This window comes from Chrysemys picta, chromosome 1 (genome assembly GCF_011386835.1).
Source record: "Chrysemys picta bellii isolate R12L10 chromosome 1, ASM1138683v2, whole genome shotgun sequence".
NCBI classification, from domain to species: domain Eukaryota; kingdom Metazoa; phylum Chordata; order Testudines; family Emydidae; genus Chrysemys; species Chrysemys picta.
Window position 1 is genome coordinate 43,271,757 of NC_088791.1, and position 21,621 is coordinate 43,293,377.

The window sequence follows — 21,621 nt, forward strand, 5'->3', positions numbered from 1 at the left end:
TGAAGCCATGCCAATACATGGCATTAATCCAGCAGTGAGTATGTTCATGGAACAAGGTCTCCTGTCATTGCATTCTCTGTTTTCCATTCTTTTAAAACACCTGCTGGAGGGAGATGAAGCATTTCTGCTTGAAATGTTTGTCATGTTTGTCCAGTTTACTGTATCTTTTTGCTGTGTAATTTCTTTGTAGTTATCTATTTTTTTATTCGTAGGTTGTCATTGAACTATACTGGGTTAGTGGATGGAATCAACAACCTAAAAATAAGGTATTGTGACAAAGTTCCTCCTCTATCTTGGTGGGTCCTGCGCTTATTGGCGGATTTTCTTGCCTCAGAGATTCACCATGGGGGTTGGGGAACAGCCCAGAGACCTTCCCCTCTGGGAGAACCCACAGTCCAGGTCAATTGGGAGGTTTGGGGGGAACCCAGGCCCGCCCTCTACTCCGGGTTCCAGCCCAGGGCCTTGTGGACTGCAGCTGTCTATAGTGCCTCCTGTAACAGCTGCATGACAGCTACAACTCCCTGGGCTACTTCCCCATGGCCTCCTCCAAACACCTTCCTTATTCTCACCACAGGACCTTCCTCCTGGTGTCTGATAACACTTGTGCTCCTCAGTCCTCCAGCAGCACACATCTCACTCTCAGCTCCTTGCACCTCTTGCTCCCAGCTCCTCACACTCCCACCACAAACTGAAGTGAGCTCCTTTTTAAAACCCAGGTGCCCTGCCTTAATTGATTCTAGAAGCTTGTTCTTAATTGGCTCCAGGTGTCCTAATAGCCTGCCTGCCTTAACTGGTTCTAGCAGGTTCCTGATTACTCTAGTGCAGCCCCTGCTCTGGTCACTCAGGGTACAGAAAACTACTCATCCAGTGACCAGTATATTTGCCTTCTACCAGACTCCTGTACCCCACTGGTCTGGGTCTGTCACAGTATCTTTATAGTTTATTCATAAAACCTTTCTATTTGAGGAGTATCTGTAAATTAGGACATAAACAGAAGAGGATCAAGTGCACATTTTTATTCACTATTTCTGTTCTGGGATAAGGTTAGAATGGGTCGTAGAGTTATGTTGATATCTTTCAAAAATGTTATAAGTTAATGTACAAGAGTTTGCCGGGGCTCGGCCCTCTCCGGGCGGCGGGGAGCCACACCGGCTCACTACCCACTGGTGCTTGGGTACTTTGTCCGGCTGCAGGGTCTCCCTCGGCAGCCCTTGCAATCCTGGAAGACACAGTAAGCCCGACCCTGGCTCAGGGTGGGCACCAATGCTATGGCAGGGCTCAGACCCTCAGTCAGGGTTGAGCAACAATAGTACAAATATTTAAACCCAGGCCCTAGGTCAGGGCCGGGCAACAAACGCTGAGTCAGGAGCTCAGGCCCTCAGTCTGAGCAACAATAGTAGGCCTAAGCCTCAAAAAGCCTGGGAGAGGAGGAGACTGCCACCCACAGGTTGGGTGGCAGGGGGGACGCAGGCCCTCCCACTCCACTGCGTCCCAGCCCGGGGCCCTAGCAGCGGCAGAAGACCCACTGCTTCGTCAGTGGGGATCCTGGCCGCAACACACTGACATAGGCTCTGGCAGTGCTGCAGCCAGACTGGGGTCAGCTGCCCCCGGGCCAGGGCCGGCTCCAGGCACCAGCCCACCAGGCTTGTGCTTGGGGCGGCACCTGGAGGGGGGCGGCGTGGCGCTCCGGCCCCCAGGGAGAGCAGGGCCATGGCTGGGGCTCGCCGCCCTCTCACCGCCCTGCCCCCTGCGCTCTGGCCGCCGGGGGGAGAGTGGAGCCCCGGCCGGGACTCGCCGCCCTCCTCCCAGGGCTCCGGCCCCCCGGCCGCCGGGGGGAGAGCAGAGCCCCCACCGGGGCTCACCGCCCTCCTCCCAGGGCTCCGGCCGCCCTCCCCCCCTGGTGCCCTCCCCCCGGCTGCCGGGGGGAGAGCGGAGCCCCCGCCGGGGCTCGCCGCCCTCCCCCCGGGGCTCCGGCTGTCCGGCTGCCTGGGGCAGCAAAAAAGCCAGAGCCGGCCCTGCCCCGGGCTACTTCCACACTCCCCCTTGGGGCCTACCTGGGGGCTGGTGTCGGTCTCGGGGAAATCCTGGACCATGGGTTCATCAGGCCAGGGATCGTTCAGCAAGTCCGGCAGCTCCTCCGGGTAGCGGGCGCAGGGCAGGCCCGGCGGCTCCTGGCAGCCGCCCCGGGCCGCGGAGACTTCCCAGCCCCGAGCTAGGCTGGAGACGTCTGGTCTCTCCAGCGGCTGGGGCCTTACTGAGTTCTGAGGGCGAGCCTTTGTACTTCCGGGTCGCCGCCTGACCCCCCCTGAGGGGCGAGCTCAGAGCTCCCTAGCTCCGCCCACTCCGGCCTCCGGATGGGCTCTTCCCCCCTCCGGGGGAACTCACTACAGTTAACCAATTTTTGTTTCTCTGTGCTGACTCTTTTTACAATGCATGAAAGAGTCATGAACCAATAGGCAAGACCCTTATGTATAGTGTAGGATGCACATGTAACTTTAAAGATCTGTAAACCTTTTTGATGTCCATAGATAAGGTCTTCTCTTAATTAAAAAAAAGTGTAGCAAAACAATTATGTTCATAGGGCATTGGCACATGAACTTTCCTATTTCTAGCGGTGTCAAAAGTGTACCCATTTCCCATGCTGCTCTTGGGTTTATGAATCATCTACTTAATCGTATCCATTGTAGGACTATTCCACAAGCCAGAATAAATATAGTCGGGATAGTGATGTGTAAGTAAGTCTAATATCTAAACAGTAGTTCCATATCCATCGCTGTGCTTGCAGTCTTATTATTCAGGGAGCACTATCAGAGTATTCAGTGTTTTGCAAAATGAAACAAAAGAAGTCAGTAATGAAATTTACAGTGTAATGGCCCAGTGCTGCAAAGTGCTGAACATCTTCTGTGAGTGGGTGACTGCTGTTGCATATTTAAATTTAATAATTATTCATGATTTCAAATAACTGGTTCAGTTGGAATTATTTAACCAGATTATTAGTCAAAGATTAATACAGCGCTATACGGAATACAGAAAGAAAGTATATTTTACCACCTTTTATGAATGATGAAAAGATGGCACCCCAGTCTCTTCTTCTGTAAGAAGTGGAATGTTGGCAGTTTGCTCATTCCCAGTCTAACTCCTACAACCTCTTACCTTTTATAGGATGTGAGACAAAGAAGTTCCTTTGTGGGGAGGGAAAGGTTACTTTCTCACAATTGATTTTGCTATGTTTTTTTTTTTATATCTCATTTTATCTAATTACTTATGAAATTTCTTCTTTGGTACCTTAGTTTACTTGACTGATAAACTTAAAGGGATTTCTAACCCAGTTGTTATCTGTAAGAACATCTGTTTGAACAAGCCTTTCTAATGAGCTAAAAATGTCTTTCAATGGGTCACTGAATAGAAGGGGTTGTGACATGCAAACCCCAAAGATCTAAAGCATCCATGGGTAGAACATAGTACAGCTACATGAATCCAGACCTATCCCCTATAGCAGCACAGCTTCATAGGAGATTAATTGGCTGCACACCCATTGTCTTGCACAAAAACCTCACTTTAAATGTTCGAAACAGTGAATCAGGAAGGTCCATAGGGGGCATTGTATTGACAATGGCTTCTCCCCAGTTATGCTTATCCCACACTGTTAAGCATGGCATAAGCTTAACAGTATGGGATAAGCATAACTTATCACCAGGAGTTCTTGCAGAGGAGCCCCACAAGCTGGCAGGAATGGATGAGCCACTGTCCTCCACCCAAGTTCCACCATCTTTAGATCTCCTCTTTGGAACAATCTTGGGTCTGCCCGTGCTTGAAAGGCTACTATGAAACCTAGAGCCAAATCCTACCTTGGAAGCTTGTGAGTAACTCCCAGTGAAGTGGGAGTTGCATGCACATGTCTGAGCACAGAATTTGGCCTTAAAAATACTATGATTAATTTGATAAGGATATAGTTCACCTGAAATTAGTTTGGGATACATTTTAGGAGATGACCTAAGGAGATGAAATCTATGAGAAGAAAATAATTGGATAGAGTAAATAATTGAAAGCAGAATTGAAATTATTGGATGGTAGCTTGAAAACAAAGTAGCAATAGACCAGGGGGGATGAGGTGGACGAGGCTTTCTTCTGGCAACTAGCAGAAGTTGCTAGATCGCAGGCCCTGGTTCTCATGGGAGACTTTAATCACCCTGATATCTGCTGGGAGAGCAATACAGCGGTGCACAGGCAATCCAGGAAATTTTTGGAAAGCGTAGGGGACAATTTCCTGGTGCAAGTGCTGGAGGAACCAACTAGGGGCAAAGCTTTTCTTGACCTGCTGCTCACAAACAGGGAAGAACTAGTAGGGGAAGCAAAAGTGGATGGGAACCTGGGAGGCAGTGACCATGAGATGGTTGAGTTCAGGATCCTGACACAAGGAAGAAAGGAGAGCAGCAGAATATGGACCCTGAACTTCAGAAAAGCAGACTTTGACTCCCTCAGGGAACAGATGGGCAGGATCCCCTGGGAGAATAACATGAAGGGCAAAGGGGTCCAGGAGAGCTGGCTGTATTTTAAAGAATCCTTATTGAGGTTGCAGGAACAAACCATCCCGATGTGTAGAAAGAATAGTAAATATGGCAGGCGACCAGCTTGGCTAAACAGTGAAATCCTTGCTGATCTTAAACGCAAAAAAGAGGCTTATAAGAAGTGGAAGATTGGACAAATGACCAGGGAGGAGTATAAAAATATTGCTCAGGCGTGCAGGAGTGAAATCAGGAAGGCCAAATCACACTTGGAGTTGCAGTTAGCAAGAGATGTTAAGAGTAACAAGAAGGGTTTCTTCAGGTATGTTAGCAACAAGAAGAAAATCAAGGAAAGTGTGGGCCCCTTACTGAATGAGGGAGGCAACCTAGTGACCGAGGATGTGGAAAAAGCTAATGTACTCAATGATTTTTTTGCCTCTGTCTTCACGCACAAGGTCAGCTCCCAGATTGCTGCACTGGGCAGTACAGCATGGGGAGAAGGTGACCAGCCCTCTGTGGAGAAAGAAGTGGTTCGGGACTATTTAGAAAAACTGGACGTGCACAAGTCCATGGGGCCGGATGCGCTGCATCCGAGGGTGCTAAAGGAGTTGGCGGGTGAGATTGCAGAGCCATTAGCCATTATTTTTGAAAACTCATGGCGATCGGGGGAGGTCCCAGATGACTGGAAAAAGGCTAATGTAGTGCCCATCTTTAAAAAAGGGAAGAAGGAGGATCCGGGGAACTACAGGCCAGTCAGCCTCACCTCAGTCCCTGGAAAAATTATGGAGCAGGTCCTCAAGGAATCAATTATGAAACATTTAGAGGAAAGGAAAGTGATCAGGAACAGTCAGCATGGATTCACGAAGGGGAAGTCGTGCCTGACTAACCTAATTGCCTTCTATGATGAGATAACTGGCTCTGTGGATGAGGGGAAAGCAGTGGATGTGTTATTTCTTGACTTTAGCAAAGCTTTTGATACTGTCTCCCACAGTATTCTTGCCACCAAGTTAAAGAAGTATGGGCTGGATGAATGGACTGTAAGGTGGATAGAAAGCTGGCTAGATCGTCGGGCTCAACGGGTAGTGATCAATGGCTCCATGTCTAGTTGGCAGCCGGTTTCAAGTGGAGTGCCCCAAGGGTCGGTCCTGGGGCCGGTTTTGTTAATATCTTTATTAATGATCTGGAGGATGGTGTGGACTGCACTCTCAGCAAGTTTGCAGATGACACTAAACTAGGAGGCGTGGTAGATACACTAGAGGGTAGGGATCGGATACAGAGGGACCTAGACAAATTAGAGGATTGGGCAGAAAAAAACCTGATGAGGTTCAACAAGGACAAGTGCAGAGTCCTGCACTTAGGACGGAAGAATCCCATGCACTGCTACAGACTAGGGACCGAATGGCTAGGTAGCAGTTCTGCTGAAAAGGACCTAGGGGTCACAGTGGATGAGAAGCTGGATATGAGTCAACAGTGTGCTCTTGTTGCCAAGAAGGCTAACGGCATTTTGGGCTGTATAAGTAGGGGCATTGCCAGCAGATCGAGGAACGTGATCGTTCCCCTTTATTCGACATTGGTGAGGCCTCATCTGGAATACTGTGTCCAGTTTTGGGCCCCACACTACAAGAAGGATGTGGAAAAATTGGAAAGAGTCCAGCGGAGGGCAACAAAAATGATTAGGGGTCTGGAGCACATGACTTACGAGGAGAGGCTGAGAGAACTAGGATTGTTTAGTCTCCAGAAGAGAAGAATGAGGGGGGATTTGATAGCAGCCTTCAACTACCTGAAGGGGGGTTCCAAAGAGGATGGAGCTCGGCTGTTCTCAGTGGTGGCAGATGACAGAACAAGGAGCAATGGTCTCAAGTTGCGGTGGGGGAGGTCCAGGTTGGATATCAGGAAAAACTATTTCACTAGGAGGGTGGTGAAACACTGGAATGCGTTACCTAGGGAGGTGGTGGAGTCTCCTTCCTTGGAGGTTTTTAAGGCCCGGCTTGACAAAGCCCTGGCTGGGATGATTTAGCTGGGAATTGGTCCTGCTTTGAGCAGGGGGTTGGACTAGATGACCTCTTGAGGTCCCTTCCAACTCTGATATTCTATGATTCTATGATTCTATGATCTAAGGTAAAAGAAAATAGGATGGAATTAGAAAGGGTATTAAACTACAAAGCTTACATTTCCTCCACTGGGGCTCTAAGAGCTATTAATACAATGGGAAAAGGGCTCATAGAAACATGCAACAATATAATAAAACATTGATGCCCTCTATCTGAACAGCCTCGGGTAGAACAATAAGTGAAAGAGGGGTGACCACCACAGAATTTAGAAAATTTCATAAGGTCTGTTCAACTTCAGCATACAGTAAAGAAGACAGGAGATTATCTGGGGCTTGTTTATTTGGGCATTGTTAAAAAGAAGTTTTTTGCTCTTCCAAGACTGCATAAGAGATAGACTCCAGTTTCATAAGAAGATCTTGAGACAGCCAAGAAAAGAGGGACAGGAAGTCCACTGAAGAGAATGGTTTCTCCTGATAATTTTATTTACAGTTCAAAGTGTGGTTTTGCTCTGAAAAGCCACAATGTAAAATGGCACATGCTACCTCAACAATTCTTAAGGTCTGTGTATAGTCAAAACCATATCTGCTCACTTCAGTGACAGAAAAAGTATTATTTCATTTTACTCCTCTTAGCCCCGCAGAGGCTAACTGCTAGTCCTGAAAACTCAATCTAGGATATGAGTGTCAAGCTTGTTCTCTTCCTTCTTGGAGATCATAAATAGACTTATTTACTAAATTCCAACTTGTTCAAAGACACTTAGGGCTGAAGGAAGTTCCACAGCAGTTAATGTGGGGGCAAAATTTGGCCAGCAGATTGTTATTAAAGGTGATGGATGCATGGAAAAAAGTACTCAGCTTGACACTCAGATCCTGGATTGAGTTTTCAAGACTAGCAGTTAGGAAAAATTTACGCTGAGAAAATCTGATCCTAAATCTGAGGGACAAAAGCGGTGGATGACTACTTTCCCAGTAGAACCATATTTTAATGATTATTAGATCCCCATGTTAATTGAATCCTTGAATCAAGTATTAAATTGTCACTGTCTTCCACTATGAACAGTTTCCTTGCGTACCACCAAAAGGCAAGACGTTAATTCCTCGCTGAAGTTTTCTGCTGCCCATATTTAAAGGGATGGGGAAGTAAGCCAAGAATCCTCAGTCAGAAGCTGGTGGCCTACTTCATGGAGCTTTGTAAAGAAAGATTTCTGGTAACCTAAGAGAGGACAGAATTTAGAACTGGGAAACTAACCTGGGATCCTGAGAGATGGTCATCCTCCAAGCTATAAGCAAGACTGGTTTATTTTAAGTGCAACTAAGCATTTTTGTTGGTTTGTACAAAAACCTTGATATTTCAAAGCTGATTATCTTGAAGCTTCCTGCCTGTCCCTTAAAATGTGTCTGAACAGTTCCAATCTTTTATCAGGCCTCTCAGCACTATTGCAATACAAATAATAGTACATGTTTACAAGAATCAGAAGTTGTTGTTGATTATCTTCCATGACTTGAGAATACGTTCCATTTGTTCACCTTTTTTATTCCAACAATGCTATTTTTTAAGCACTGCATCAAAAGCCATATAGATAGCTATAAAACATCCTACCCTTCCTCTCCATTCTGCATCACTTTGGTTTATTTGGTTGTATAATTATGACTCCTAAAGGAGAGCTACATTCTGCCTAGCTTTGGGTGGGAGCAAACAGTAGCAGAGGGATAAGAAACTTGTTCCATTTTATGCACAGCCTGTGCAAAGTCTGGACAGAATTGCAATACCTATACCCATAGGAGTGCAGGAACTGCTTCCTTGCTATTCCTGTAGGGGTACACATTACCCAAAGGGGGTGGGGTAAGGAGGAGCAATGAGTAGGCAGAGTCATGACTGCAATCTCACTCACGCACAGGCCAGCAGAACTGGCTGGCCATTCAGGGGTGGGAGAGGATGTTGCATACCTTGAAGGTATGTAGTACTGTGAGCACTCCACCATGCAGCTCTATTGCAGGGCCATGCCCAAGTGGTCCAGTCGATCCCTTAGCCTTTACCCATTTACAAATATTACTTAGTTATTGCTGGTGTTGGTATTGGTCATGTAGAATTAGCAATTCAAGTATTGTGTGTATATTAAACTGATAGTATGTTTTATTGAAAGTTGTGGTCCTGTTTGGTCTTTTGGGGCGTCTTATTGGACAATTGCTCTATTTATAGTGATTGCAGCCCTGAGATAAGTGATTTACAAGAGTTCAGGACATTCTGTGCTTGTACAGCACCTAGCACAATGGGGTCCTGGTCTGTAACTGGCACCCCAGGTGCTACTGTAATACAAATAACAAATAATAAAAATATTGTGATGAGATTCAATTCCTGTTCATGACCAGAATCTCTACTATAATAAGGTGTTTCCTGCTCAAACTAAGGACTGTTTTTGGCTCTGAGATAGATACTTCAGCCATATCATCTTTGTTAGTCAGACAATTGATACGTTGTGTCTATTTTACTTGCTACCTATTTATCTACTACAAAAATTACTACCTACACATATTTTATTTTTAATTTGCTTTTTGTTTTTGATTTTTTTGTAATTTGTATTTACAGATTTGTTTGGCACCTATTGCAGCAGCACCTAAACATCACCTAAAATTTTCAAAGTCCACATCTAATACTCCTGGTGGGCCGACAGCTTAGAGTACCCAAATTTATACTCACCCTCCGGGGAGAACCCCAAGGACTCTGACTGTAATTGCAAGTTACTGAAAAAATTCTTCAGCTAGCACTAGACAAACAAAATTAATTTAAACTAGGTAGAATTAAAATACTGAGCATGGTAAAATAAGGAGAAAAGTGTGAAATCTCCAATAGCAACCCTCTCAACTGACACAGAGAATATATTTAATATGAGAGAACTGGAATACCTGAATGCAACATGGTACAAATTTGCAATAGGATTCAGGTCCACCAAAGGAGGGAAACTTCCATATGTAACCCACACACCTTCTGGGTGTGGTGTTCTGTCCCATCTAGTGGCACCGAGACCACTTAAAGAGAGAGGTAAAATGAGTCTGCTCTACAGCCGTAGCTAACAGCCAGTTGGCTTTTAACTCATGCAGTAGAGGCTCATGCACTAAGCTCCAGAGGTCCCAGGTACAATCCTGCCTGCCGATGACTGGGGTCTGTCGGCGTTACACATATTATCTCAATATTTTTCTATTTTAGAATACTTGGAAGGTGCTCATATTTTAGTGATGGGGGTTCTAAACATACCTAGAGTGATAAAATTGTGCCTCCAGGTATAAATTCAGGTATTTGAACATGCAAATGGCCATTTAGTCATCTGAACCAAGAAACAGTTGCTATAATAAATCAAAGTGGTTTTCATGTCTGTACCCTTCATAAAAATACTTTTCTTTAAAAAATCCCATACAAATATTTATTGCAAAATACTGCAGTTCTGCAGACAATCTTTCAGCTTCTGCTGGTTTGTTTATGAAATATGGCACTATAACAGTCCCTTGCAGAATGAAACAATAAATGCTTATTCACATTACAAAAACATTGCTTATTATACAAAACTGTAACAAGTGGTAAAACAAGATTCACAAAGTCACTTCACTCATGACCTGTCCTCTTGTATGAGGAGATACTAACTGCAGTCTCCTGGGCAAAGAGCTAGTGATGATTAATCTCGTCTGCCATCTGTTCTTCTCTGAGTGATGGTCCCTGTTGGATTCTACTGTGGGTTAAGCATGCACACCAATGAATATTATAACTTTTTCCATGTCAGTTTGACTCTATTTATTCTGTTTCTCTTCTCTGTAGATTTCTAATGACCAAGAAGTTCTATACAGGCTCTGCTCGAAAATGGTTTACTTTAGATTCTGTTGAGATTGCACATGACAACCAAATGGTCGCTAGATTTAATGTCTCCATCATCTCTGCTCCTGCAGAGTATTCATTTCATTGTCAGCTGGTGGGGACCAGCAGTCTCTATGGTGCAAAGCTGATTCCAGCCAACAGTGAAGCAAAGAACTGGGATGTTTACCTTTCAGAGTTCCAAGTGAGTACACTGCCATTTCAGAGGCAATTCCAGGAACGATTACTTGCTAGAGTAGGTGTTGAACAGCATATATTCATAACACCTGTACTTTTAGTTCAACTCTAAAAAAAACATTAAAAGAAAGCTATTTGCCCACTACGGGAGCTAATGAACAGGGGAAAGAGGGAGCAGGCAGCTTCTGAACAACAACATGAGAACAACTGAAAAAAACAAGTCACTATAAAGTCATCTACAGAAAGGGAAAAAAACAATAGACAGTAATACACTCAATCAGGGTAATGGGGATAGGGGAAGATATATTATAAAATGGGACCCGATCCCAACCTAAGTTATCTTGGTGGGACAAGAAACAACCCATCTCTCACTGCCCCCAGCTTTACTTGGGGGAACAGGCTGAGTGTAGTTCCCCACCTGTGGGAAGGGATGGGACATTAGTAATTCCAGAAGACTTCCTTCCCCCTGGTCTATCTAGCGATAGAAAAAAAAAAAGAAAACCTGCGGCGCGGCCAGAGCCAGGGTGCAGGGGGACTCCCTGCCCTGCAGATGTGCCCCGGCTAGCGGGGGGAGGGGAAGGGAGCAGTGGGAGAGAGAGAAGGGGGGCGGCCCGGGCTTCAGCGGGGCGCTGCCACGCGGCCCCTCCCGTCATGCCCCCTGCCAGGAGGGCTCCACGCCACTCCAGTCGGCTGGGAAGGAAGGATGCGGGCTGCCCTGCTGGGCTTGCTGCAGGGCGCTCCCATCCTCCACGCCGCTGCCCCCTACAGGGCAGCTGGAGCGGAACAACAACAACAAAAAAGCGGCCGTGCCGCCCTAGGATTGGGCGGAATGCCACCTCCTACAAGCTGCCGCCCCAAGCACCAGCTTGCTCGGCTGGTGCCTGGAGCCGGCCCTGCCAGCATCCCCTTGCCTACCGGGTCCCCAGAACATTCTGGGATTGGCTTTAAGGCTGCAACCCAATTACCCTTCCTCTTGAGGGACATCACAGCTGTTAGTGAGACCCCGGGACTGAGCCTAAACACTGGAGACTATGGCAAGGGAGCTTCCAAATCGCCTCACCCTCTTGTCACGGTACCTCCTCCCCAGTTGCCGCTCTTCCCCATGTCAGATCAGTCTGTGAGGTGGAGTGCTCCCACCCAGTTACCAGAGAGACCCCTAATAAGTGACATACCCCTAACTGGGGTAGTAGCTTTATCTTGACCTAAACTGTTTCAAAGGGCACACACACAAAACACCAAATCAAACAAAACAGCTTTATCTTTCTCAGAAACGGCTAAAAATGGGAGAGAACTTGCTGGCAGGTTTCAAAATATACTGAAGACTTGAAAGGTTTTAAAATATACTAAAGCAATCATTATGCTATTTCCTACACCCAGATGAAAAGACATATTAACCTATGCACTGTGTATGTATACACATACACAAAACCCCACTTTAAATGGCAACAGTCTCTTCTATGATGTGGTGAAACTTGACTCTCGGTTTGATAGCCGCAGCAGGGGTGTGGGATGAGGTTAATGCCCCGCTCACTGGATTATGATTTCACTCAGAGTTCCACACAAATTATCACAGCAATGTCCAGGCCCCTCTTTTTTCTCCTTTTGGGCAAGCCCCAAATCTTCCACTATGACAGAGACCCTGGTTCAAAAGGTCACCAGATGCTGTTCCCCAGTAGGCTGTAGTGAATGAAGAAGACCCAGCTCCCAAGCGGGTGAATGCGCCGCACTCTTTGCAGTTTTCTCAGCTCTTGGTTTCTAGGCTACTAGTTCCCAAACTCTTTCGGCAACTGTTTGACTTGTCTGGAACAACCAGAACCCCTCCATCCTCTCACTGTATTCTCTCTGATATTCAGTGAAGCTCTGACAATTCCAGTATAGCTCTTTTCATAAGATTAAGGTTCAGAGTGCTCAAATTCCACTAAAAGCACAGTTCTTTGGGAGGTGAGCAATGACTACAGACCAGAGTTCAGCACAGAATCTGGTCATTAATTTGTACCAGTGACAGATGGCTGAAGTACCAGCACCGGTGTATAGATCAATGGTGGACTGCTCTAGTATTTTGAGGTTCCTTTTACCAAGTGCTTCCTCCTTTCCCTTTAGTGCTGTCTGTATAGTCTACTAAATGAAAGCTCGTTGTTGTTTTTAAAGCTGCATCCAGGCTTTTCATTTTTCTTCAGTGTCTGTCATACTTGTTAGTAGCCCCTTTTGCTGCTCAGGGCAAATGCTCAAGACACTGAGGCCGGAATTTTAGGATTTTCAAGGCTAAACTATTTCAAACCTCAGCTTTTACATGTTGCCCTTGAGGATACCCATCACAATCTACATAACAAATCTATGTTAAGGTTTTGTTAAAGGTCAAATGATTAGGAAACTCCATTCAAAATGTACAATACACTGCACAAAATACAATTTCATTTTAAAAATAAAAAAGAGTAAATACAGAATAGGCAAGCCTATAACAATAATACTAACTGAAACACTAGAATTAAAACCTACAGTGGGCTGGAATCCTTATCAAAAGATTTATATAAAAATAACTAACTAGGATTATGTATCTATGTATTTTTAACTTCTACACAGGTGGCAAATCTGCAGGGAGTCGCATCTTTATTTGCCAGCTGGGATCCAGCAACACCCGCATAGTAATGATAAAATATCAGAAAAGCAATAAGAGAACCTGAAATAAACTACAGTTGTTTCCTAAAAGTAAACATAGCATTTCAAGAATGTATAATTAAAGCTCCCACTTAAAGGTTTGCTAGGCATAATCCTGCTTGAATAAGGAATAATACTACCACATACGATAAAATTCAGTCTTCGTGGCTGTAGCTCCAACAAATTTAATTGCCCTAGTAAAAACTGATCGATCCCTCTGTTAAGTACCCTAGAGTGTCCTGGAAGCATGGTAACAAGCATGTATTGTTTCACAGAAGCTCAATCCTTTGAGAACCAAAATGACATGAAGCATCATCTGCTTTTTTTCAATCAATCTTTCAAACCATATTGTGTGGCTCTCATTCCAGCTTTGGTGTGATGTCTAAACAGTGGCTTAACGATGAAATGCCCTGGCAAACGCATCACTTACTAAAGCTGTGTACAAACTCAGCCTCCCAACCCAAATGTTTGTTTTCCATAATCCTTCTTGAGTCAAAAACATACAATTGGATGTAGTGCAAAGCAGTCAGATTTAACAAGTTAACTACTATGGTAACAATGAGAACGGTCTTTAATTCTTGAAAGAGGCCCAAGTACGCAGGTACCTCCAAAAATGTCTTTATCTCCACACGGGCCAAGTCCTCCTCATCTGCTCTAGTTTTGCAGATCATGCAGAATTGCACTAACCATCATTTTGGCAAGCCATTGTAGTAACTGAATGAGAGACAGCACATGCATATTTCCAAATGCTACAGATAATCTGGGTTGCAAAGTTTTGCAACTCAAGCTGCCTCCTAGAGCTGTGAAATATTTTTTTATTTATTTTCACTAAGCAATTACTTCATAAATGTGTACAAATTCATTACAAATTAATAAATACAGCCCTGGGAAAAATAAAACAAAAATGGCTTCTCTGGGGGATGCTCCACCCTTACTATCCCCTGATGAACTGGGGACACAAAAGGTCTATGGACAAAAGGGACAAAGACTTAATTCTTACTAGCTAGAAATCCAGATCACTCTTTCATATGAAAACCTAAGCATTTCTAGTACAAACACCATGTTACTACCACAAAATCACACCGTAGTTCATGGCAGGTCAATGAATGTTAGTGATGTGTCCGCCTGTATGTCCATTTTGCTGTTTCTATGGTAAGTTTATATTTCAGAATTACATACATAGAGATAATTATATAAGGAGCAAAATATATTAGCTATCTTTGGAATTCTGCTTTCTTGCTTATATTTGCATGATGGGGAAAGGTGATTCAAATAACTGACTTTCACAAAAATATGCAGTGTTGCCAACTCTTGTGATTTTTATCACAAGTCTCATGATATTTGGTGTTTTCCTTAAAGCCCCATCTCCCAGAGTCATGTTAATATGTGAGAATCTCGGTTCTTTCTTTTTTTCCCCTCCCCTACTCCTCTAGTAAGTTTCTAACTTTCAGAGTTGTGGGAAAAAGCTTAAAAACACACTCTAATGCTCAAACACTGAAATAAAATAAAATAAATAAAAAGCCCCAAATGTGTTATTTTTTTTAAATGTCATGATTTTTAAGCCAACCTCATGATTTTGGGAGCCTGGCTCATGATTTTTGAACATTTAGGTTGGCAAATCTGAAACAGTTATTAAGTTACATTAGTCTCATGCCTTCCCTGGAATTTTACCTTTAAAATATTCCCAAGTCTCTGAAGTTTGGAAGCACAACTTCCTTTTTGTAAATCAAATAACTGTCATGCATCTGAAATTTCCTGGAAGAAGAGAGAAATTGAAAAATCATGCTGAAAAGGCATTGGTGCTCAGTCCTCTTCAATAGAAATTGAGGGCACACAATGTTTTTCAGGCCTGGATTTTGTAGTGAATATATAGATCTTAAAAGTAGGTTTTGTTGTGTAAATTCATTTGGGCTCACCTATTCTTTTCTTGTTCTCAGATTCAAGGCTTCAATATTCATAATAACTTGTTTTCCTACGCAAGCGACTGTACATCTTTCTTCTCCCCTGGAATCTGGATGGGCTTGGTGACGTCAATAGTTTTATTATGGATCCTGACCTATGGAATCCACATGATCATGCAGCTCACAACAAACAGTAGATTTGATGATCCCAAAGGCCAAGCTCTGTCAGTTCCTCAAACAGAGTAGCAATGGATTGTTTTGACATTGCTTAAATGTTTCTTATTAGTAAGATTAAGTTTTTGTCACGGTTATTTTTAGTAAAAGTCAAGGACAGGTCACGGGCAATAAACATTCACAGAAGCCCACGATCTGTCTGTGACTTTTACCAAAAATAAGGGGCGAGGGCTGACTGCCGGGGGGGGGCCAACAGCCGGAGCCCACCATCAGGGAAGGAGGGGGGCTGAAGCTGAAGAAGTCGCAGAGGTTTGTTAAAATCATGGAATCCGTGACCTCCATGACTAAATTATATCCTTACTTATTAGTGATGTGTGATTTTTATGTTCTTTCCACTTTATAGTGAATGTACCCTAAGCAGTTAGTGTAATAGAAAGGTTTAGTAAAACTCCACAAATCTGGACAATGAAATCCTTCCTGAAAAAGGGAACCTTACTCTTGGCAACACTCATAATTCTGCCAGCTGTTACCCATTTGTTCACAGTTGTCTGAGTTAGTCTACACTGCGATTAAAAAGCCACTGGCACTGAGTCTCAGAGCCCAGGTCAGCTGACTCAGGCTTGTGGGGCTCAGGCTGAGGGGCTAAAAGTTGCAGTGTAGATGATTGGGTAGATGATTGGACTTGGGCAGGATCCCAGGCTCTGAGGCTCTACAAGGTGGGAGGGTCTCAGCCCAGGCTCCAGCCCAAGCCTTGTAGTCCAAGACCCATGAGCCTGAGTCAGCTAACCCAAGCCAGCCACGGGTCTTTTATCCCACTGTACACGTACCCTTAGACACCTGAGGTGAAGCCAATGGCAGTCCTGACTCTAACCAGCCATTAGAAAGAACAGTAAGAACTTCTAGTAGATTCATTATTCTTGGGGGGAGGAGGAGGTGGGGTGCTTGTTTTTTAAAAAAAGACATTCCCCTGGTATTTTGGAGATAATCTTCGAAAACAAAATGTTTATTGAGAAATTGTCTATTGAAACTTCTCAAGTCTCCTTTAAAGTTTTTTCTCCTAAGTATAGAGAATATCACAAAAAAGATATTAATTACGCAAGAGGCAAAAAGGTGAAGTTTTTGATGACAATTGACATATGTATTTTATTTTGGCAGTGTGAGTAACAGCTGGGAAAGTGGTAGAGATACATAAATGAAGTAGAAACATGTTTTGAGAAAGTTTACCTTTAAAAAAAAAAATAGACAACATTATTCAGACTACCCTTCAGAGATGGCAGGAGCTTTGCAAAAATGCAACTTCTAAATTATTGCTAGAAACTAAAGTTAACTGGGAATGAAATATTTAAAAATGAATATTGGAAATAGAGATTAAAATAACATTATCCTGTCATGACAAAAAGGATATTATGGATATATTTGAAGAAAAAAATTAGCCTAGGGTTTATAAAAGCCAAGGAGAGTTTGGTGCCTGATTCCCATTTCAATTGTAATGGGATTTGGCTGCCTAACTCCCTTAAACGCCTTTGAAAATTCCAGCCTTAAAAGAGACTTTAAAAGGATTTGTTGAAAATTGAAAATCTATTTGTAGGGTTCCAAAAGTGGAATCTTTCTTGCTGTTGTTCAGAAATATATTAAGCCATTTATTGTAGAAAAATACAAATGTGTGTATCGCTGAGGATTCCTAGATACTCTCTTTGGTTTCAGAAACAGATCTCTTTGAAAAACCTTCAGTGTATATTGAAAAACCGTGGGATCATTACATACATCAGCATTACCAAATCCAATTAGCACCTGGTTGAAGGTGCAACATAATCACTCTAGATCAATTGTGTCTTGTTAGCAGACTTCTCCTGAGAACACCAGATGAGTATACACTAAATAAATAATAGACTAAGGCCATGTCTACACTGCACTTCTGTCATTAAAACTTTCGTAGCTCAGGGGCGTAAAAAAACCTCCCCTGCATGACATAAGTTTTAACAACAAAAAGCGCCAGTGTGGACAGTGCTTTGTTGGTGGGAGATGCTCTTCTGGTGACGAGTCTACCACCCCTCATTTGGGGTGGTTTTGTTTAGTCACCGGGAGAGTTCTCTCCCAGCGACGAAGAGTGGCCACATTGCACACCTTGGCAATGGCGTGGCTACAACATCACAGCCGTTTTAAGGTGCACAATGTAGACATAACCTAAATCAAGTGACCTTGGAAAGTTTTTCAAAATCTAATGTTATGCAATGTTGTATCACAATGAAAAGTGGTGGTCTAGGGCTAGTCTTTACTAGATAATTAGGTCATGTTAGAATGCCAGCCTTGAAGAGCTGTGTTAATTAATGCAATGTTAAACGCAACCTTGCAGTCTGTGTAGACAGTACCAGTTATGTTTAACATTGACTCAGCTGGCTGCAAGTAACTTCCTTAACATTCTCCCTTTTGAGCTATCAAGTTGTAGCATTGCAGTGACTATGAAAAGGAGATAATGTAAGGTTGTTATGCTAATGCTGTAGCTTGTCTATATGAGGAGGCTCTTGTGAAGTAAGCTGGGGTGTGAATTTAAAGCCCAAGAGCTATTCCACACTAGCTCCCTCTGTTGATGCTCTTAAACCAAATTGAGTGCTTTTTTGTGAATTCACTTAATCCACTTCCAAAATGTGTGTTCAGAAGCCTGAACACATTAAGACTGAGCTGAATGCTTGTACAATTCATAAAGATATTGTGCCTTCCCTCCAGGTGTGATAAATGAAGGGGGAGGGTCCTTTTATGGACCCAGCCAGCCAGTTAGCTATAAAATTCCTCTTAGTAGCTGTTCTCTACTTGCTTTACCTGTAAAGAGTTAAAAGTCTCACTGCAATGCATAGGTAAAAGGAAGTGAGTGGGCACCTGGCCAAAAGAGCCAATGGGAAGGCTAGAACTTTTTAAAATTGAAATAAGACTCCCCTTTTGTCTGTCTGTTGTTGTTCTTGGGGAGAAGCAGACACAGAGCAGTTATGCTGTAAGACACTTGGGGCCAGGTATGAAAAATCATCGGTATCATACCTAGAAACTACTCATTTAAAATCCAAGATATGTAAGTAGATCAGGAAATGGAAGACATGATTAGGTTTATCTCTTTTTATTTGTTCATGACTTGTGGACTCCTCTGTGCTAACCCCAAATGCGTTTGTTTTGCTTGTAACCTTTAAGATGGACGTCAAGAACGTTATTCTTGATGCTTAATCCTTGTAAGTGTGGTTTTTTTTTAATCTAGCAATAGCCTGAGTTTCCAGATGTATTTTCTTTCTTTTTGTTTTTAATAAAATTTACCTTTTTTAAGAACAGGATTGGATTTTTGTGTTTGTGGTTTGTGCACATGTCGTTTAATTAGCTGGTGACAACAGCTGATTTCCTTTGTTTTTCTTTCTCAGCTGTTTCCTGGAGGGGGGGGTGAAAGGGCTTGAGTGTACCCCACAAGAAGGAATTCCCAAGTCCGCCATCCTGGGCTCTCAAAAGTGTTCTGCACTTGGGTGGTGGCAGCATCTACCCATCCAAGGTCAGAGTAAAGCTGTAACCTTAGGAATTTAATACAAGCCTGGAGTGGCCAGTATTAATATTTAGAATCCTTGCGGGCCCCCACCTTCTGCACTCAAAGTGCCAGAGTGGGGAATCAGCCTTGACACCAGGCAACCTGACTACTGAGTACATTGCTAAATATTACAAAAGCCACTTGTCTTCAGTGAGAACTAATTTCATGGCAAGTTTGATGTCTGAATGCATAACATTTTTAACACTCACATCATACTCTAAAACAGATCAACTAATTTTGTTGTAACTTTCCACAAAAATATTCATTTTTGGTCTTAGAATAAACATGGAAAATTATTTGCAATAAAGAATTTTTTAAAGAAAGTTATGATAGTAAAATAAATTAGTGCATTAACACTTTCATTCTTTGTGGTGGTTTTGATATCACTTGTGTAACAGTAGCCAATGGAATCAGAGAATGCTGATCCCCTGTTATGTGATAGGAGTCTAAAGTTTTGTAACCCTGGCCTATGTCTCATGACAGGAGCCAGGAAATAAAGAGGAGTCTCTTACTAGCAATTCTGTGTTTCACATCATTATTATATTGAATAAGAAGTAAACTAAATCTCTGGCAAAAGAGTGGAAAATGAATCCACCTGAATACAAGGGAACTGGAAGGAGAGGTTGCAGTGTTTACAGATTTTCCTAGAAGCAAATAGCATTGCAAAGAAACTGAAGAGGGTGAAATCCTCCACACTGCTTCATGGGGCGGGCCCAGCAGCATTGGAGACCTAAATTGAATTCTCACAGGAGCAAAAGGGGACTGCAGTTTCTCATTTAAAACTTAGAAGTGTAATGTGCTTTATTCCATACAAGAATATCACTTGAGGAATGCACATTTTCTTTGCAAGAAACTGGCTGCATGGTGACATCATGGAAAATTGGAAGTAACTTTTTTTAAAGCAAATTCATATGAATTTGGATTATTTAGAGACCAAATTATTGGTGGTATAACTGATAAGCAGGGTAGAGCAAGATAATTATGAAAAATAGACTTTGCTGTGCAAACAAGTTTGTCATGTTTTTTACCTAAAACCAACAAGAGGTTGGAACAGACTTTGCTCTGTACTGACTTGGTTATTATGGGGCCCTACACAGCAGTGTAGGGAAATGAGAGTGTAAGCTCTTCCTCTCACCGGCGAAGTGTCATAGGCTTGCCCAGATTGGGAGTCTGGGATGGGGGACAGAGCAGACTCCCAGATGGGTGCCTGAGAGTCACAGTTCCTTGGATCGTCTCCTAGGCTGGCACAGTTAATAAGGAAATTCCAACAACATATTCTATCTTATGGCAACATTAATACATGAGGGGACAACTTTTTTTGCCAGGTAACATTCATGTCAGGTGTATCCCAGGCCTACATATTTCTGGTTGCATAAAACAGCTTAGAGCCAATTCATGTTGTTTCTACTTACTTGTGAAAACATGCCCGTTTTGGTATGGCTCCAATAAAAGAGAAGGTTAGACAGGTCTGGAGGACAAGAGCACTTGAACCTGATCCAAAGGTCATTGAAGTCAATGGAAGTTTTTTCTGTTGACTTTAATAGGCACTAGTCAAATTCTTAGAAAGTTTGTGTATATAGATAGATATAGAGGGGGGAGTCTAAACAGGTACCTTTTAAAAAATAATAGAAGTTACTAGTTTTTCTTTAAAATATATAAATAGTTGAAGGTTTAAATAAAAAAATAGAAATCAGCAGAGATTAAAATAAAATTATTTTAAATGATAAAAAAAGAAAATTACAATAACCCAAATATTAAAAAAAATCATACAGAATCAAAAACAGGCAGAGGTCAAAATAAAAACATTAAGGGGGAGACAGTGTGTTCTAAGGGCTAGCGCACTATACTAAACCTCAGGAGAACTACATTCTATTCTTGGCTCTGCCACTGGCCTGCTGGGTGACCTTGGACAAGACATTTCACTTCTCTGGCTTGATTTTCCCATCCGTAAAATGGGAATAATGATACTGACCTCTTTTGAGATCCACTGATGACAAATGCTATATTTATGATTAAAAATAAAACAAAGAAATAGAAATAGAGTTTAAAATTTTAAAAATAGCAATTGAAAGTGGGGAAAGTCCTCTGCTGAATTATATAGATGATTCCTTGGCCTCCTGTCTGACAAGAGGCTTGAAATGTTTGAGTCACTTGTGGAGGTCAACCTTCCTTTTATGCTCAGGGAAGGCCTAACATGCGTTGAACCAGGAAGATATGCCACACCATGTTCCAATTGCAGGCCAATTTCACATTAATAATGCTGTCAAATTACTGGCAGAAGTTCTGGCAATGAGACTGGAGAAGGCTTTGAGCTCTATCCTGCATCCTGGTCAAACTAGGTTTGACAGAGGCCGTTGTGTCTCCGATAGCCTTTGACAACTTATTGATAGTGTAGCAGTGAAATATGAGCATCCCAAACCAACAGGCCGTTTTAGCAATGGCTGGAAAAGGCCTTTGATAGGGTAGACTGGAGGTATATGTGTTGTATGTTTACCCTACAAAAATTTGGATTTGGACCCAACTTCAGTACCTGGATCCACTTGTTATATTCGCACCCAACCTCTTACAGCCAACAATGTGACCCTGGAAACCTTCAGGGGTATTAAGCAAGAGTGTCTGCTGTCTCCATTACATTTTGATTTAGCTCTTGAGCCCCTGGAAATAGCTATGCAGGTTCATCCAGATATCTGAGGCATATATGTTGGTTCCACAGAGTATGAAGTGAGGGCCAGATGTCCTTT

General features: G+C 43.1%; 1 protein-coding gene and 1 long non-coding RNA gene across 3 annotated transcripts in view; one reads left to right on the forward strand and one right to left on the reverse strand.

Moving 5' to 3' along the window:
* Nucleotides 1-2,444, reverse strand: part of LOC135973264 (uncharacterized) — a 38,244-nt gene extending 35,800 nt beyond the window's left edge. Inside the window, exon 1 of the long non-coding RNA XR_010590079.1 lies at nt 2,055-2,444. This is a non-coding gene — a long non-coding RNA (uncharacterized LOC135973264). The remainder of the gene's footprint in view (nt 1-2,054) is intronic.
* Nucleotides 1-18,635, forward strand: part of LOC101936037 (V-type proton ATPase subunit S1-like) — an 87,188-nt gene extending 68,553 nt beyond the window's left edge. For both annotated transcript variants that reach the window (XM_005305681.5, XM_024109106.3), the window contains exons 9-11: nt 213-266; nt 10,364-10,601; nt 15,187-18,635. In XM_005305681.5, the coding sequence (XP_005305738.2) occupies nt 213-266; nt 10,364-10,601; nt 15,187-15,396 (502 nt within the window). In that variant the 3' untranslated portion in view covers nt 15,397-18,635. The remainder of the gene's footprint in view (nt 1-212; nt 267-10,363; nt 10,602-15,186) is intronic.
* Nucleotides 18,636-21,621: the final 2,986 nt, after the last annotated feature.